The 19,255-nt window shown below is 48.4% G+C and overlaps 1 protein-coding gene across 1 annotated transcript in view; it reads right to left on the bottom strand.

The window, feature by feature from the left end:
* Positions 1-1,011: 1,011 nt before the first annotated feature.
* The window catches only part of TTC24 (tetratricopeptide repeat domain 24), a 74,693-nt gene continuing 56,449 nt past the window's right edge, over positions 1,012-19,255 (bottom strand). Inside the window, exon 11 of the mRNA XM_069727916.1 lies at positions 1,012-1,255. Within this exon, the coding sequence (XP_069584017.1) occupies positions 1,240-1,255 (16 nt within the window). The 3' untranslated portion in view covers positions 1,012-1,239. The remainder of the gene's footprint in view (positions 1,256-19,255) is intronic.

Raw genomic sequence — 19,255 nt, 5'->3', positions numbered from 1 at the left:
CATTTGCTATGCGCCAATCCTGCGGAACAGACCCTGTCGCTATAGAGTCCCTAAAAATAAGAAATAATGGTTTATCTATTACATTACTTAGTTCTCTTAGTACTCGTGGGTGTATGCCATCCGGACCCGGAGATTTATCTATTTTAATCTTATTTAGCCGGTTTCGCACCTCTTCTTGGGTTAGATTGGTGACCCTTAATATAGGGTTTTCATTGTTTCTTGGGATTTCACCCAATAGTGGGTGCAGCTCTGCTCAGCTGCTGCTCATTGTGCTGATTGTGGGTGCGGCTGCTGAACCTGCTGTGTGCTCCTGAGCTCCTGGGAACCACCACCTCTCCACCCGGGGACCTGCTCTCTCTCTTACCCAGGGAGTGGGTTTCCTGGGAAGAGTGAGGGAGCCAAGTCCCAGGCTTCTGCTTTCCGGACCAGGCTGGCGGGGGGCAGAAGGAACCAGCAACCAGCCTGCACATCAGAAGATTCGGGGGTGAGACGCTCCACCAGGAGTCGCAGCAATGTGGCTCCTACTCCCCCCCCAGGTCTGCAGAGACCCAGAGAAGCCGCAAGGCTTCCATGGAGGGGAAGCCTGCTAGCGTGCAAGATAGCGGTCCTTCCGGAGGAAAGCTGAGTGCTCACGGAGGTGAGGCCGACCTCACTGAGGAGGGTTGGGCGCTGCAGAGACCCCGGGAGTCTGTGTCCACCTATGCCTCCCGGGTCATGAGCCACCTCCGTGAGTATGAAGATGCTAGTAAGACCTTGAGAAGGCTCCGGGAGGAGCTGCGCTGCACAAGCGCTAAAGCTGCAGGCGCCTCTAGACCCAGGAAGACGCAATTCCAGGCGGAGGTAAAGATTCTGAAGCTTGAAATTAATGACCTGGAGGTAAGAAAAGCATTTATTCGAGAAAAAAGTGGACCATTTAAAGAAGAACTTATCAATGAAGACCGATTCAGAGAAATGGCTGATAACAGAGCGCAAAGGCAGATGGGGCTGCAGCCTAAGAGCCAGGTGGATGATGATGATGATGATGAGGATGACCAGCAGAAAGCTCCACCTGGCAGCCTGCTTAGTCACTCACAGGCCACGTGCAGCGAGGTCCCTGCAGGACAGGCGACAATGACATCTTGTCGCAGTTCTGCTGGCTCTGGGGAGGACAGTGACATCGGCCAGGGAGGGGCGCTAATTGCAGAGATCAAGCTCCTGGAGTCCCCAGTGTGCCTTCAGAACTTCCATCTTGGTGATGATTTACCAGAGGAGGCACCTGGGGGCCAGAAGAAAAAAGTCAAAGAAGATCAAACCTAAGCTGCAGGAAGCGGTAAGCTATGTATATGCCCACCTCCCTGTACCCCGAGTCGGCTGCAGGGTCAGCTCGCTGTATAAGCCCTGTTGCCCTGCCCAGCCCGGGTTCTGCTGTGGATCCGGTGCAAAGGCGCGGGGAGATTACAAAGCAACGTAATGAGGCGCAGATCTCCGTCTCTGCTTGTAGTAGCGGGGATGTAGCAGCAGGTGCATCAGCCGAGAGGCTGGACAGTGAGGGCGGCCCGGCGGCAGGCATACGATCAGGCCACGATACTGTGGTCCGCTCCTCAGTGGGAGGGGGGAGCGGCCCTCTGTCGGGGGGCAGCTTCGATAGCCTCGGTGCCCCTGAATACTGTTGCTGCTGATCACTTAGGTGAGGGGCGGCGGCAGTGTGAGGGGGTTACCGGGGCTGGGAGTTCCGGTCTTCCCAAAGTCCTATTTTGTGTTGGTGCCGATGGTCAACAAGATCCTGATGCTAAGGATCAGCGGTGCCTCACAGCAACTAAAGATCAACGACGCCTGGTAGCAACCATGAAGCAGCGGAAAATATCAACTGATGATGCGGAGGGCACACATAAAACCAGGGGTGAGGTCACCTCCAGTTCTGTGGAGGAGAATCAGCCCCTTGTGCCTGATGATGCGGAGGCCAAAGTGTCACCCCCTGTTGTCACTGGTCCAGCAGGAGTGAATGTGGTGGGTATGGATGCAGAAAACTCTTTGTCTAGTGGTGTGGTTGCTGGTTTGGTAGAGGGTGAGGGGGTTATGGAGGTGGGTAATGGTGATGCTGTTGGTGTGGATGTGGTCACTGGTCCGGTTGTTTCCCCCCCAGTGGCGGCAGCATCTGTCAGGAGTTATGCCGCTGTCACCTCCGGGGGAAATAGGGCATCCTCCTCGTCTCCGGGCTCTGGGGACGGCATGTTGCAACGGCGTCTCCTGGAGGCTCTAAAGAGGGGGGAGAGATCACTAATAGTAGAGGGTCGAGAGGTTGATCTATTCTTCTGGATAGAGAGGCATGGCCTCGGGGCCTTCCGAGAGCAAAGAGGGGGGGATACAGTGTGGTCCCTCCCAACAGCCGGGCCGGGTAGTGTGCGTAGGAATGTGGTCCGTCTTCAGTGGCGGGGCAGTGATGCGTGTCCTTCAAGGTCTAAAGTTGTGGAGCTCCTGCTGAGGATGGGCATGTAAAAATGTTACCTCTTTCCCACCTCTCTTTCCTTCCTTCCCATCCATCACATATCCACATTATGAGATTTACCTTTTTTTGTTAATATTTTTCGACATTATAATTGTCATGTTCTGTTATATATTTATGCAGTTTTACTGAAGAAGGTCTGAATGTTTGACCGAAACGTTTATTTTGCTGGACTGCTACTCAAGTAATAAAAATTGTTTTCTTTATTATCACTATCCACCAAGTTGAGTGCCAAGTTATTTACTTACTATGTGGCTAGAGGACAAGCGTAAGCTCAGCACCAAAAAGAAGAGAAAGAAGGGAGATAAAAAATCTTCTCCCGCTCTGACCAAGGTACCTATAATAATAATAATAATAATTTTTATTTATATAGCGCCAACATATTCCGCAGCACTTTACAATTAAGCGGGGACATGTACAGACAATAAATTCAGTATAAGTTAAAGGGAACCTGTCACCCCGTTTTTTCAAGAAAAGCTAAAAATAGCGTTAAATAGGGGCAGAGCTGGGCTTTACATTAGTGTATTTTTGGAGCCTTTATTCCCCACCTATGCTGCCGAAATACCTTTGTAAAGTCGCCGTTTTGGGCTGTCACTCACGCTGGTCAAGTCATATGGGCGTGGTGACAGCGCTGTTTCTCCCCCAGTTCTCCGTTGGTGGCGTAGTGGTGTGCGCGTGTCCAAGTGGCAAATCCACTGCGCAGCTTCAAGGAAAATAGCGCGATCTGCGCTATTCAGCCGTTTATCGATGGGCGCGGCCATCTTTGTGAGGCCGCGCGTGCAAAGATGGTTCTTCTCGGCTTCCCGGGGCTTCAGGAAAATGGCCGCAGGATGCCGCGCGTGCGCAGATGGCGATCTCGACGGCCATTTTCCTGAAGCCAAGTTCGCATCTCGGCCTTTGATTTTCTCAGCCGGGTTGAAGCTGACATTTTCTTTTTGCAAGAGACCAGGCTGCCAAACATGGCAGATGTGTTTAAAGCTAAGAGGGAGTGGAGACTCGGGCCCTCCTATTGGTCTTTTGCGGCCGAGCCGTATAGCGGAGTGGCGGTCCTTTTTACCGCAGCGGTGGAATGCCGACGGGTTATTGAGTTAGAAATGGGGAGGTACCTGATCTTAGATGTCCTCATGAAGGGACAATAGCTCCGGCTCATCAACATTTATGGTCCCCAATCTAAGTGAGACCGGAAGTGTCTCTTTATGAGGATCAAGCCCTACCTTTTTACAAGTCGGCAGGTTGTCTTTGGAGGGGACTTCAATGCTGTCACGAGGCCCCGAGATAGAGGAGGTTCCAGAGACAAGCTGACTTATGATAGCGTCGCCAGGGCCGGCGTCAGCACCCGGCGCACCCGGGCAAGTGCCGGGGCCCTGACAAGACAGGGGGGTCCACTCACGCAGTCATACATCCATCTGGCCGCTTTAACCCTTTCTACCCTTTCAATTTGCCCTGCCTGGCACAAGCATCTTCTCAGTCAGTGCAGGGCCAGGCACATAGGGGTTAAGGACACAGCCAGCGTGACATTGTGGGCGGAGAGTTCTCCTGCTCTGCTCTCCTGGCTGTGTGCAGTGCTGAACTAATCAGGCACAGGCAGATTCCGGACTGGAGGAGCTGCTACTGGCACCTGAGTGAGTGCCATGCTATATTGCTGTATATTCTGACAGTCTGGGTGACCTGGGGGGGCGGCCATGGGCTGGGCGGCTGCAGCTGACATATATATATATATATATATATATATATATATATATATATATATATATATATATATATATATATATATACTAGAGCAGCCGCCCAGCCCAGGCCCCCAGCACAGCCTGTATAGATACAGTGTATATAATATACAGTGGGGCAAAAAAGTATTTAGTCAGTCAGCAATAGTGCAAGTTCCACCACTTAAAAAGATGAGAGGCGTCTGTAATTTACATCATAGGTGGACCTCAACTATGGGAGACAAACTGAGAAAAAAAAATCCAGAAAATCACATTGTCTGTTTTTTTAACATTTTATTTGCATATTATGGTGGAAAATAAGTATTTGGTCAGAAACAAACAATCAAGATTTCTGGCTCTCACAGACCTGTAACTTCTTCTTTAAGAGTCTCCTCTTTCCTCCACTCATTACCTGTAGTAATGGCACCTGTTTAAACTTGTTATCAGTATAAAAAGACACCTGTGCACACCCTCAAACAGTCTGACTCCAAACTCCACTATGGTGAAGACCAAAGAGCTGTCAAAGGACACCAGAAACAAAATTGTAGCCCTGCACCAGGCTGGGAAGACTGAATCTGCAATAGCCAACCAGCTTGGAGTGAACAAATCAACAGTGGGAGCAATAACTAGAAAATGGAAGACATACAAGACCAATGATAATCTCCCTCGATCTGGGGCTCCATGCAAAATCCCACCCCGTGGGGTCAGAATGATCACAAGAACGGTGAGCAAAAATCCCAGAACCACACGGGGGGACCTAGTGAATGAACTGCAGAGAGCTGGGACCAATGTAACAAGGCCTACCATAAGTAACACACTACGCCACCATGGACTCAGATCCTGCAGTGCCAGACGTGTCCCACTGCTTAAGGCAGTACATGTCCGGGCCCGTCTGAAGTTTGCTAGAGAGCATTTGGATGATCCAGAGGAGTTTTGGGAGAATGTCCTATGGTCTGATGAAACCAAACTGGAACTGTTTGGTAGAAACACAACTTGTCGTGTTTGGAGGAAAAAGAATACTGAGTTGCATCCATCAAACACCATACCTACTGTAAAGTATGGTGGTGGAAACATCATGCTTTGGGGCTGTTTCTCTGCAAAGGGGCCAGGACGACTGATCCGGGTAAATGAAAGAATGAATGGGGTCATGTATCGTGAGATTTTGAGTGCAAACCTCCTTCCATCAGCAAGGGCATTGAAGATGAAACGTGGCTGGGTCTTTCAACATGACAATGATCCAAAGCACACCGCCAGGGCAACGAAGGAGTGGCTTCGTAAGAAGCATTTCAAGGTCCTGGAGTGGCCTAGCCAGTCTCCAGATCTCAACCCTATAGAAAACCTTTGGAGGGAGTTGAAAGTCCGTGTTGCCAAGCGAAAAGCCAAAAACATCACTGCTCTAGAGGAGATCTGCATGGAGGAATGGGCCAACATACCAACAACAGTGTGTGGCAACCTTGTGAAGACTTACAGAAAACGTTTGACCTCTGTCATTGCCAACAAAGGATATATTACAAAGTATTGAGATGAAATTTTGTTTCTGACCAAATACTTATTTTCCACCATAATATGCAAATAAATTGTTAAAAAAACAGACAATGTGATTTTCTGGATTTTTTTTTCTCAGTTTGTCTCCCATAGTTGAGGTCTACCTATGATGTAAATTATAGACGCCTCTCATCTTTTTAAGTGGTGGAACTTGCACTATTGCTGACTGACTAAATACTTTTTTGCCACACTGTATACTCTGCACAGTACCTCTCCCCTGTATATATACACTGCACAGTACCACTCCCCTGTATATATACACTGCACAGTACCTCTCCCCTGTATATATACACTGCACAGTACCTCTCCCCTGTATATATACATCGCACAGTACCTCTCCCCTGTATATATACACTGCACAGTACCACTCCCCTCTATATATACTCCGCACAGTACCACTCCTCCTGTCCTGTATATATACACTGCACAGTACCTCTCCCCTGTATATATACACTGCACAGTACCACTCCCCTCTATATATACTGCGCACAGTACCTCTCCCCTGTATATATACACCGCACAGTACCACTCCTCCTGTCCTGTATATATACACTGCAGAATTTACAATAGCTATCACTCATGTAAGAAGTGAATTATGGCATTGGACTATACCTATATTTCTCTGCTGTATCTGGGCATCATGAATCGTGGTATGTGTTAAAGGGGGAGGGGGGGGGCCACTGAGACTCTTTCGCCCGGGGCCCTCAAAAACCTGGAGCCGGCCCTGAGTGTCGCCCTTAATAGTATAGCTAGTGAGGCTCGCCTGGTGGATGTCCACATTCGGCACACCCCAGGCCACGAGGGGTTCACCTATCATAGAGGTAACTGTAGGTCCAGAATAGATAGGTTTTATTTAAAGGAGGAAGCTGTCTCTTCAGCAGTGTCTGTTGTTGAGGTGGAGTTCTCCGACCACTGTTTAATTTTGTTTTCTCTGAATGCTACAGAGACCCTCCGGATGGGAAGAGGCTTTTGGAGGCTCAATTCGTCTCTTTTGGAAGAAGCGGAGATAAGACAGTCCTTTGAGGAATTTCTTCAGAGCCAGGTACCATTACTGGATCTTTGTAGTAGTAAGTCAGAGTGGTGGGAGATGTTCAAGGAAAGGGTGGCGAGATTCTTCCGCCAGCTCTCGAGCCTCAGGAGTCTGAGCAGGTACCGCCTGTATCAGGGTCTGAGGAGGAAACTCGAGCATCTTGTCTCAACTGGAGGTAGCCGCGAGGAGATCTCCAGAGTGAAATCTTTGCTTAAGAGGTGTCAGTACGATAGACACGCATCTTTGGTTTTTGAGAGGGATTACGGGAAGTACCGCTCGCCCGACCCTTACAGAAACTGCAAAATGTCAGTGAATAGTAAAGCGGTTATAGGACTGGTCGACACTACGGGGTTCCTGAGGCGATCCAAATCAGGGATCCTGGAGGTTGTCAGATCCTTCTACTCGCACCTCTTGGGGAAGAGGGATCTTGATTGGGATGAGATGTCGGCTTTCCTGGCTGAAGCTGTCCCCGAACCAGGGGTAGACCCCTCTCTTGACGTTTTGACAGAAATGATCAGGGAAGAGGAAGTTCAGTTGGCGATTGAAGGGCTTGCCCCCCAAAAATCGCCTGGTCCAGATGGCTTAACATCTGAATTCTATAAGACCTTTAAGGACGTTTTGGTTCCCCTCTTGACTGAGGTATTCAATGAGTGTCTTTCCTCGGGCACTCTGCTGAAGTCAATGAGGAGGTCTGCTCTGATCATCTTGTCAAAGGGTAAGGACCCGTCTTGCATTGAGAATCGGCGTCCCATAGCGCTTCTCAATGCAGACAGGAAGGTTCTGGCAAAGGTGCTGTTTAATCGGCTGGTGAAATTTGCACCCCGACTCCTTTCGGAGACCCAGCATTGCTCTGTTCCAGGCCGCAGCACATTTAGTGCTGTGCTCTGTGTCCGAGAGGCAGTGGAGCAGGGTAGGGCTGGTCACTGGAAGGGGTACATGCTGTCACTGGACCAGCAAAAGCGTTTGATCGGGTTAATCATGAGTACCTCTGCTCCGTCCTTCTGAGATATGGCCTGCCCGGGGGGTTTGTTGATTGGCTTAAGACCTTGTACAGTGGGGCAGAGAGTTTCCCACTTGTGAATGGTTCGATTGGCAGCTCTTTTGAGGTTGGGTCCGGTGTTCGCCAGGGTTGTCCCTTGAGCCCGCTGCTGTACGTGTTTGCGATTGACCCTCTTCTTAGGAGGGTGGAGCGTGGACCGTTGGCTGGGATCGGGATGGACCAGGCAGCACTGGAAGCCACTCTGAGGGTGGTGGCGTATGCCGATGATGTCACTGTGTTTATTTCCTCTCATGAGGAGGCAGGGTGGCTGATGTCAGAGGTACATCGCTACTCTGAGGCATCCGGGTCCAAGATCAACCGGGATAAGTGTGAGAGTCTCTGGCTGGGAGGAGGAGATCCTGGTTTTGATCTCCCGGACACTCTTCCAGGACCCAAAGTCTCTGCAAAAGTCCTTGGCATCGAATTTGGCCAGGGGGTTTACCCCAAACAAAATTGGGACAGCAGGCTAGAGATCGCCACTCAGAAGGTGAACCAATGGAAGGGTTGGTCTTTGACCCTAAGGGAAAGGGTAAACCTGATCAAAACTTACCTGCTCCCTTTACTGATTTATCTGGGCAGTGTGTGCATCTTGCCGGAATCTCTCTGGACTCGGGTCTACAGTTTGTTCTTCCAACTGTTATGGGGGAATAGACTGAACCTGGTCAAGAGGGAGGTTACTTACCATACGAGGAGACTATGAGGGTTGGGTATGGTCAACCCTGTGGTATTCCTTGTGGATACCTTCATTAAGATCAATATTGCAAACCTCTGGAAAGAGAGGGCTCCTCCGTGGGTATTCTCCCGTAGGGGATGGTTTCAGCCTTTCTTCCAGGAATGGGAGACAGGAGGGCAAGTGAAGGATCTTCGCACACCGCATGGACATTTTCCGGCTTACGCTACCTTGGTTCTGAAGGTAATTCGTCGGTGGGGTCTGGGAATGTGGGAGATCAGGACTCTGCCAAGGAAACTCCTTGACAATAGGGTTCTGTTGACCCATTTCCAGAGGCCTCTGGCGCTCAGGGACTGCCCAAGTCGGGATCTTGGGGTGGGTTTGCATCTTTTGAATTCTATCAGGATCCCCTCGAAGTTTTGGGACTTGGCTTGGCGCTGCTTCCATGGGAAACTGTGTGTGAGGGACAATCTGAAGTGTAGGAGCTCTGAGGACAGGAATTGTCCTCGGGAGCATTGTGGTACCTTGCTGGAAAGCATGGACCACTTCCTGCTTCATTGTCCCTTCAACACAGAGGTGTACAACAGGGTGGGCGCCTTCATTGGCTGGTCTCGGCTGGCCGGTCTCTCCTATGCGGAATGGGCCTATGGAGCATTCGGAGACCTTGGTGGTCGGGACCGCTGCACCTTATTTCTAGTTAGCGCAGTGGTTAGGTATCACACGTGGAACGCACGGTGCTTAGTATCGACGCAACGAAAAATCCTCCCAGTGGAAGATGTGTTTAGGACCATACTCGGTGACCTGGTGAAGGTGCGCTGTCTGGAGTATGGGTCATCTCTTTTCCTGGTGGTGGGCTGCTGCTGACACTGTAGATTTTTGTTTTGTTTGATCATTATACAGTGATGTAGGGCTGCAGGCGCCGAACTTGGGCTTCGTGATGTGTAATTATTGTGGTGTGTGCTGCTGTATATAATGTATACATTGTATATAGGGATATAGATTTGGGTGTAGGTGTTAGGTTGGGTGGTGGGAAAAGGGGGGAGGTGGGATTATCTTGTGGGACTATGGGACACTGGGTTGTTTGGGGGAAAACTAGCACTGCCTGATCTGGCCTATGGACGTTGGACATGGACTGAGGCATGAGACGCAGGGCCAGCTCTCAGGTCAGTGCGGGGGGTTGGGAATGAAGGATAGTTTAGTATAGTATATATTTGTTTAATTTATAGTTATTTTATTTAAAACAAAAAAAAAATAATAAAAAAATAAAAAAGTTCATGTATATAGTTTTTGTTTGCCATTGTTTATTTTATTTGTTATTATTATTTTGTTTGGTGACCGGACCAGAGTCAAAGTAGTTATTCTGTATATACTGTATAATATGTGTGAGAGGAGAGAATGAGCGGCTGGACCAGTGTTCAGTATACTGATTATTTTCTGGCTAATATTTTTGTTATGTTTTCTGCTATTATTAATGTTATGTTTTTCATTTTCATAATAAAAGATCTACAGGATGTAACTCAGGATCAGTACAGGATCAGTAATGTATGTACACAGTGACTGCACCAGCAGAATAGTAAGTGCAGCTCTGTTCAGCTGTTGCTCACTCAGGTAATTGTGGGTGTGGTCGCCAATGATCCTGCTGTGTGCTCCTGAGCTCCAGAGAACCACCACCTCTTCACCTGGGGACCTGCTCTCTCTCCTACCCTGGGAGGGAGTGGATTTCCTGGGATGAGAAATGGAGCCAAGTCCCAGGCAATGACCCAGAGAAGGCGCAAGGCTTCCAATATGGATGAGAAGCCTGCTAGCGTGCAAGTTGGCGGTCCTCCTGGAGGAAAGCTGAGTGCTCACGGAGGTGAGGCCAACCTCACTGAAGAAGGTTGGGGGCAGCAGAGATCCCGGGAGTCTGTGTCCACTTATGGCTCCTGGGTCATGAGCCACCTCCGTGAGTATGAAGAAGCGAGCAAGACCATCAGAAGGCTCCAGGAAGAGCTGCGCTGCACAAGCGCCAAAGCTGTAGGTTCCTCCAAACCGAGGAAGACGCAACTCAAGGTGGAGGTAAGGAGACTGAAACATGAACTTAATGAGCTTGAAGTGAGGAAAGCATTCATCAAAGAGAAGAGTGGTCCCTTCAAGGAAAAACTAATGAATGAGGACAGATTAAGAGAAATGGCTGATAACAGAGAGCAAAGGCAGATGGGGCTGCAGCCTGAGAGCCAAGTGGATGATAACAATCATGAGGATGATGACCAGCAAAAAAGCCCCATCTGGCAGCCTGCAAAGTCACCCGCAAGCCACGTGCAGCGAGCTCCTTGCAGGACAGGCAACATTAACATGTGGGCGCAATTCTGCTGGCTCTGGGGAGAACAGTGATAACAGTGGCCAGGGAGGGGCAGTAATGGCGGAGATTAAGCTCCTGGAGTCCCCAGTGTGCCTTCAGAACTTCCATCTTGGTGATGATTTACCAGAGGAGACACCTGGGAGCCAGAAGAAAAAGGCAAAGAAGACCACCAAGCCAAAGTTGCAGGAAGCGGTAAGCTATGTGTATGCCCCCCTCCCTGTACCCCCTGAGTCGGCAGCAGGGTCAGCCCATTCCGGGTTCTGCTGTGGATCCGGTGCAAAGGTGCAGGGAGATTACAGAGCATGGTAGTGAGGTGTAGAACTCTGTCTCTGCTTGTAGTAACAGCGACGTAGCAGGAGGTGCATCAGCCGAGAGGCTGGACAGTGAGTGCCGCCCGGCGGCGGGCGATCGGTGAGGCCACGATACTGTGGTGCGCTCCTCAGTGGGAGGGGGGGAGGTCCGGTGTCAGGGGTAGCCTCGGCGCCCCTGAATGCTGTTGCCGCTGATCACTTAGTTGAGCAGCGGCGGCAGTTTGAGGGGGTTGCTGGGGCTGGGAGTTCCGGTCCTCCCAAAGTCTTATTCTGTGTTGGCGCCGCTGGTCAACAAGATACTGATATAAAGGATCAATGGCACCTCAAAGCAGCAAAAGATCAGCGGTGTCTAGTATCAACCGTGAAACAGCGGAAATTACCAACTGATGATGCGGAGGGCACACATAAGACCAGGGGTGAGGTCGCCTCCAGTTCTGTGGAGGAGACTAAACTTCTTATGCCTAATGATACGGAGGTCAAACTGTCACCCCCTGTTGTCACTGGACCAGCAGGAGTGAATGTGGTGGTGGGTATGAATGAGGAAAATTCTTTGTCTAGTGGTGTGGTTGCTGGAGGGTGAGGGGTTATGGAGGTGGATAATAGTGATACTGTTGGTGTTGATCTGATCACTGGTCCGGTTGGGGATGCAGTGTTGTCCCTCCGAACAGTCGGGCTGAGTAGTGTGCATAGGAATGGGTTCGTCTTCGGTGGAGGGGCAGTGATGCGTGTCCTCCAAGGGCTAAGGTTGTGAAGCTCCTGCTGAAGATGGGCTTCAAGGCGACTGACATCTATGCCTTGATACATCCCTATTCCACGCCTGAGTTTGATGTCAGCTTTGTTCAGCTAGAGGGTTTTGAGCTCTTCTGGTCAAATTATAAGTTGGCAAAAAATGAGCCCGGCTGGCAAGACTTTGCCATTTAGGCGGTATCTCGCCAAAACCAAGTCAAGAAAGTGACCGTGATGACTTTTAATGAGTCGCTTTCTTGTTATGACATCATGATGTGGCTTGGCCGGTATGGAGAGGTGGTGGAGATGCCAAAGAAAAACCGTGATGAGTTTGGTATGTTGTCGGGGGTATTCACATTTATGGTGAAACTTAAGCGCACAGGTGGTACAGTTGCCCACATACCAAACTTTGGTTTTTGAGAAGGATTACGGGAAGTACTGCTCTCCGGACCCTTACAGAAACTGCAAGTTGTCAGTGAATAGTAAAGTTGTTACAGGACTGGTCGACACTACGGAGTCCCTGAGGTGATCCAGATCAGGGATCCTGGAGGTTGTCAGATCCTTCTTCTCGCACCTCTTGGGGAAGAGGGATCTTGATTGGGATGAGATGTCGGCTTTCCTGGCTGAAGCTGTCCCTGAACCTGGGGTAGACCCCTCTCTTGACATTTTGACAGAGATGATCAGGAAAGAGGAAGCTAACTTGGCGACTGAAAGGTTTGCCCCCCCCCCACAAAAAAAAAAATTGCCTGGTCCAGATGGCTTTGAGGACGCTTCGGTTCCCCTCTTGACTGAGGTATTCATTGAGTGTCTATCGTTGGGCACTCTTACTGAAGTCAATGAGGAGGTTTTCCCTGATCATCTTGTCAAAGGGTAAAGGACCCATCTTGCATTGAGAATCGGCGTCCCATAGCGCTTCTCAATGCAGACAGGAAGGTTCTGGCAAAGGTGCTGTTTAATCAGCTGGTGAAATTTGCACCCCAACTCCTTTCGGAGGCCCAGCATTGCTCTGTTCCAGGCCACAGCACATTTAGTGTGTTGCTCGGTGTCCGAGAGGCAGTGGAGCAGGGTAGGGCTGGTCACTGGAAGGAGTACATGCTGTCATTGGACCAGGCAAATGCATTTGATCGGGTTAATCATGAGTACCTCTGGTCTGTTCTTCTGTGATATGGCCTGCCGGGGGGTTTGTTGATTGGCTTAAGACCTTGTAGGGTGGGGCAGAGAGTTTCCCGCTTGTGAACGGTTGGATTGGCAGCTCTTTTGAAGTTGGGTCTGGTGTTCGCCAGGGTTGTCCCTTGAGCATGCTGCTGTACATGTTTTTGATTGACCCGCTTCATAGGAGGGTGGAGCGTGGACCCTTGGCTGGAATCGGGATGGACCAGGCAGCACCAGAAGCCACTCTAAGAGTCTTACAAGGAGGCAGGGTGGCTGATCTCAGAGGTAGATTGCTACTCGGAAGCATCCGGGTCCAAGATCCCCTGCGATAAGTGTGTCTCTGGCTGGGAGGAGGAGATCCTGGTTTTGATCTCACGGACACCCTTCCAGGATCCAAAGTCTCTACAAAAGTCCTTGGCATCGAATTTGGCCAGGGTGTTTACCCCAAACAAAATTGGGACAGCAGGCTGGCGATTGCCACTCAGAAGGTGAACCAATGGAAGGGTTGGTCTTTGACCCTAAGGGAAAGGGTAAACCTGATCAAAATTTACCTGCTTCCTTTACTGATTTATCTGGGCAGTGTGTGCATCTTGCCGGAGCCTCTCTGGACTCAGGTCTACAGTTTGTTCTTCCAACTGTTATGGAGGAATAGACTGTACCTGGTCAAGAGGGAGGTTTGGGTTTGGTCAACCCTGTGGTATTCCTTGTGGATACCTTCATTAAGATCAACATTGCAAACCTCTGGAAAGAGAGGGCTCCTCCGTGGGTATTCTCCTGTAGAGGATGGTTTCAGCCTTTCTTCCAGGAATGGGAGACAGGAGGGCAAGTGAAGGATCTTCGCACACCACATGGACATCTTCTGGCTTACGCCACATTGGTTCTGAATGTAATTTGCCGGTGGGGTCTCGGAATGTAGGAGATCAGGACTCTGCCAAGGAAACTCCTTGACAATAGGGTTCTGTTGACCCATTTCCAGAGGCCTCTGGCACTCAGAAATTGCCCAAGTTGGGATCTTGGGGTGGGTTTGCATCTTTTGAATTCTAACAGGATTCCCTCAAAGTTTTGGGACTTGGCTTGGCGCTGCTTCCATGGGAAACTGTGTGTGTGGGACAATCTGAAGTGTAGGAGCTCAGAGGACAGGAACTATCCTTGGGAGCATTGTAGTACCATGCTGGAAAGCATGGACCACTTCCTGCTTCATTTTCCCTTTAACATAGAGGTGTTCAGTAGGGTGGGCAACTCCATTGGCTGGTCTCGCCTGGCCCGTCTCTCTTATGCGGAATAGGCCTATGGAGCATTCGGAGACCTTGGTGGTCGAGAGGGACCGCTGCACCTTATTTTTAGTTAATGCAGTGGTTAGGTATCACACGTGGAACACACGGTGCTTAGTATCAACAGAAAATCCTCCCAGTGGACGATGTGTTTAGGACCATTCTCGGTGACCTGGGGAAGGTGCGCTCTCTTGAGTATGAGAGACTGGGCATACGTAGGGCCGCTCTCCTTTGGAGGGGCTTTTCTTTTAGTCTCTTAAACTATTTTTTATTGAATATTTTCATATATAACATACAAAAAGTAAAAAGTATCCATGCAAGAACAAGGAAAAGCAAAAATAGTAAACCAGTCAAGTAAAACAGCAAGACATGAGTCGGATTCACTCAATAACCATTAAATGATTTGTCCAGAATGTTGCCATAATGCTGTTTTGAGTATAAGGGGCTTTTCTTTTAGTGTGCCCTAGTCTGGTCATCTCCTTTCCTGGTGGTGGGCTGCTGCTGACACTGTAGATTTTTGTTTTGTTTGATCATTATACAGTGATGATGGGCTGCAGGTGCTAAACTTGGGCTTCGTGATTTGTGGTTATTGTATTGTGTGCTGCTGTATATATTGTATAGTAGTTATAGCACCTCACGTCTCTTATTTTCCCATCATGCCTCTCATTTTCTCCCTTACACCTCTCATTTTCTCCCTTACACCTCATTTTCCCCCTCACTCCTTATTTTCCCCCTCACTCCTCTCATTCCCCCCTAACACTTGTCATTTCACCTCAGTATATACATGTTTGTCATCTCCCTTATATATAGTATACACCTGTATGTCTTCTCTTGTATATAGTATATACCTGTATGTCATCTCCCCTGTAAATGTTATATACCTGCTGTATGTCATCTCCTCCTGTATATTGTATATACCCATGTGTCATCTCCTCCTGTATATATTATATACCTGTATGTCATCTCTTCTGTATATACTATATACCTGTATGTCATCTCCTCCTATATATAGTATATAACCTGTATGTCATCTCTTCTGTATATAGTATATACCTGCTGTATGTCAACTCCTCCTCTATATACCTATGTGTCATCTCCTCCTGTATATAGTATATACGTGTGTCATCTCCTGTATATAGTTTGTACCTGTAAGTCATCTCCTCCTGTATATAGTATATACCTGTGTATCATCTGCTCCTGTATATAGTATATACCTGTGTGTCATCTCCTCCAGTATATAGTATATACATGTATGTCATCTCCTCCTGTATATAGTATATACCTGTGTCATCTCCACTGTATATAGTATATACCTGTGTCATCGCCCCTGTATATAGTATGTACCTGTATGTCATCTCCCCTGTATATAGTATATACCAGGTTGTCATCTCCTCCTGTAAATAGTATATACCTGTATGTCATCTCCTCCTGTATATAGTATATACCTGTGTGTCATCTCCTCCTGTATATAGTATATACCTGTGTCAGCTCCTCCTGTATATAGTATATACCTGTAAGTCATCTCCTCCTGTATATAGTATATACCTGTAAGTCATCTCCTCCTGTATATAGTATATACCTGTGTGTCATCTCCTCCTGTATATAGTATATACCTGTGTGTCATCTGCTCCTGTATATAGTATATACCTGTGTCATCTCCTGTATATAGTATATACCTGTGTGTCATCTCCCCCTGTATATAGTATATACCTGTGTGTCATCTCTCCTGTATATAGTATATATCTGTGTGTCATCTCCTCCTGTATTAGACCGCGTTCACACGTTATTTGGTCAGTATTTTTACCTCAGTATTTGTAAGCTAAATTGGCAGCCTGATAAATCCCCCGCCAACGGGAAGCCCTCCCCCTGGCAGTATATATTAGCTCACACATACACATAATAGACAGGTCATGTGACTGACAGCTGCCGTATATCCTATATGGCACATTTGTTGCTCTTGTAGTTTGTCTGCTTATTAATCAGATTTTTATTTTTGAAGGATAATACCAGACTTGTGTGTGTTTTAGGGCGAGTTTCATGTGTCAAGTTGTGTGTGTTGAGTTGCATGTGGCGACATGCATGTAGCGACTTTTGTGAGATGAGTTTTGTGTGGCGACATGCGTGTAGCAACTTTTTGTGTGTCGAGTTGCATGTGACAGGTTAGTGTAGCAAGTTGTGTGCAGCAAGTTTTGCACATGGCGAGTTTTGCCCGTGGCGAGTTTTATGTGTGGTGCGTTTTGAGTATGTGCAAGTTTTGTGTGAGGCAACCTTTGCATGTGTTGCAACTTTTGTGCATGTGGCAATTTTTCCGCGTGTGCAAGTTTTGCGTGTGGCGAGTTTTCCATGAGGTGAGTTTTGCACGTGTGGCGAGTTTTGCGTGAGCCTAGTTTTGCATGTGGCGAGTTTTGCGCGTGGCGAGTTTTGAATGGCGACTTTTGTATTTCGACTTTTATGTGACGAGGTTGGTGTATGTGTGGTGAAATGTGTGCTGAGGGTGGTATATGTGTTCAAGCACGTGGTAGTTTGTGGCGCCTTTTGTGTGTGTGTGTTCATATCCCCGTGTGTGGTGAGCATCCCATGTCGAGGCCCCACCTTAGCAACTGTATGGTATATACTCTTTGGCGCCATCACTCTCACTCTTTAAGTCCCCCTTGTTCACATCTGGCAGCTGTCAATTTGCCTCCAACACTTTTCCTTTCCTCAGGGTCCAGACGTGTGACTGTGCAAAATTTTGTGGCTGTAGCTGCGACGCCTCCAACACTTTTCCTTTCACTTTTTTCCCCATTATGTAGATAGGGGCAAAATTGTTTGGTGAATTGGAACACGCGGGGTTAAAATTTCGCCTCACAATATAGCCTATGACGCTCTCGGGGTCCAGACATACATACATACATACATACATACATACACACACACACGCACACACACACACACACACACACACACACACATTCAGCTTTATATAGTAGATAGGGATATAGATTTGGGTGTAGGTGTTAGGTTGGGCGGTGGGAAAAGGGGGGAGGTGGGGTCAAATTGTGGGACTATGGGACACTGGGGTGTTTGGTGGAAAAACTGACTGATCTGGCCTATGGACGTTGGACATGAACTGAGGCATGAGACGCAGGACCAGCTCTCAGGTCATAGCGGGGGATAGGAATGGCGGACTTGAGTGTGGAGTGGTGGTGAGCTTAAAGTCTTGTATATATTTGTATAGCTTGTGGTTATTATTATATATATATATATATATATATATATATATGTATTAGCTGAAGAGCCCGGCGTTGCCTGTGCATCTGCTATATAATTTTCTAGGGGGTACTTCCGTCTGTCTGTCCCGGAAATCCCGCGTCGCTGATTGGTCTCGCCAGCTGCCTGTCCTGGCTGCCGCGACCAATCAACAACAGGCACAGTCTGATTAGTCCCTCCCTACTTCAGTCCAGTCAGTGCCCGGCGCCCGCTCCATACTCTCGTCCAGTCACCGCTCACACAGGGTTAATGCCACCGTTAACGGACCGCTTTATACCGCAGGTAACGCACTCCGTTAACGCTGCTATTAACCCTGTGTGTCCCCAACTTTTTATTATTGATGTTGCCTACGCAGCATCAATAGTAAAAAGATCTAATGTTAAAAATAATAAAAAACAACAACCTGCTATTCTCACCTTCCGTAGTCCGCCCAGGCGCGCGCGGCTGCCGCCAGCTTCCGTTCCCAGAGATGCCGTTCGTGAGACCGCTGTTACGACCTGGTGGTTAAGAGGCCACACTGATATGACCTGGTGGCTAAAACGCAACATGGAGCGAGCTCTGAGAAGGTGGTATCTCTACTGACCGCAGTCCCTAATCCTAACAACAACACTAGAAATAGCTGTGGGATGTTCCTGACTCTCCCTAGACACCTCTTCACAGCCTAAGAAATAACTACCCCTAAAGAAGGAAATAGAAAGCTATCTTGCCTCAGAGAAAACCCCCAAAAGGAAAGATAGCCCCCCACAAATATTGACTGTGAATGGAGAGGGAAATGACGTACACAGAAATTAAATCAGAATTCAGCAAAGGAGGCCAATACTAAACTAGATAGACAGAGAGAAAAGGATACTGTGCGGTCAGTATAGAAAACTACAAAATCCACGCAGAGTTTACAAAAATGAACTCCACACCGACTCACGGTGTGGAGGGGCAAATCTGCTTTCCCAGAGCTTCCAGCTAGCCTGAATAGGACATAGTGACAAGCTGGACAAAAAGACACATAATTGCAAAGCAATAGAGTCCAAACAAATGGACAAACAAAAACTAGCAAAAACTTATCTTTTGCAGACAAGGACTGGCCATATGAAAATTCCAAGGAGAGAACCAAATCTAACCAAGAACATTGACAGCAGGCATGGACTAAAGCCCAGAGCAGGTTTAAATAGCAAACCCAGGCAAGGCGATTAGTGAAGGCAGCTGCTACAGCTACCTAAAGGAGCAGCAGTTCCACTCGAAACCACCAGAGGGAGCCCAAGGCCAGAACTCAGAAAAATATCATTAGCAACCACAGGAGGGAGCTCCAGAACGGAATTCACAACAGTACCTTCCCCTTGAGGAGGGGTCACCGAACCCTCACCAGAGCTCCCAGGCCGATCAGGACGAGCCAAATGGAAAGCACGAACCAAATCGGCAGCATGAACATCGGAGGCAACAACCCAAGAATTATCCTGCTGGCCATAACCCTTCCACTTGACCAGATACTGAAGCTTCCGCCTCGAAAAACGAGAATCCAAAATCTTCTCCACCACATATTCCAATTCCCCCTCAACCAGCACCGGAGCAGGAGGATCAACGGAGGGAACCATAGGTACCACATATCTCCGCAGCAAGGATCTATGGAACACATTATGAATGGAAAAGGAAGCTGGAAGGGCCAAACGAAAAGACACTGGATTGATAATTTCATAAATCTTATAAGGCCCAATAAAGCGAGGCTTGAACTTAGGGGAAGAAAC

Source organism: Ranitomeya imitator, chromosome 1 (genome assembly GCF_032444005.1).
Source record: "Ranitomeya imitator isolate aRanImi1 chromosome 1, aRanImi1.pri, whole genome shotgun sequence".
NCBI classification, from domain to species: domain Eukaryota; kingdom Metazoa; phylum Chordata; class Amphibia; order Anura; family Dendrobatidae; genus Ranitomeya; species Ranitomeya imitator.
Note: the sequence above shows the minus strand (reverse complement) of the source record. Positions and strands in the feature narration are given on the sequence as shown.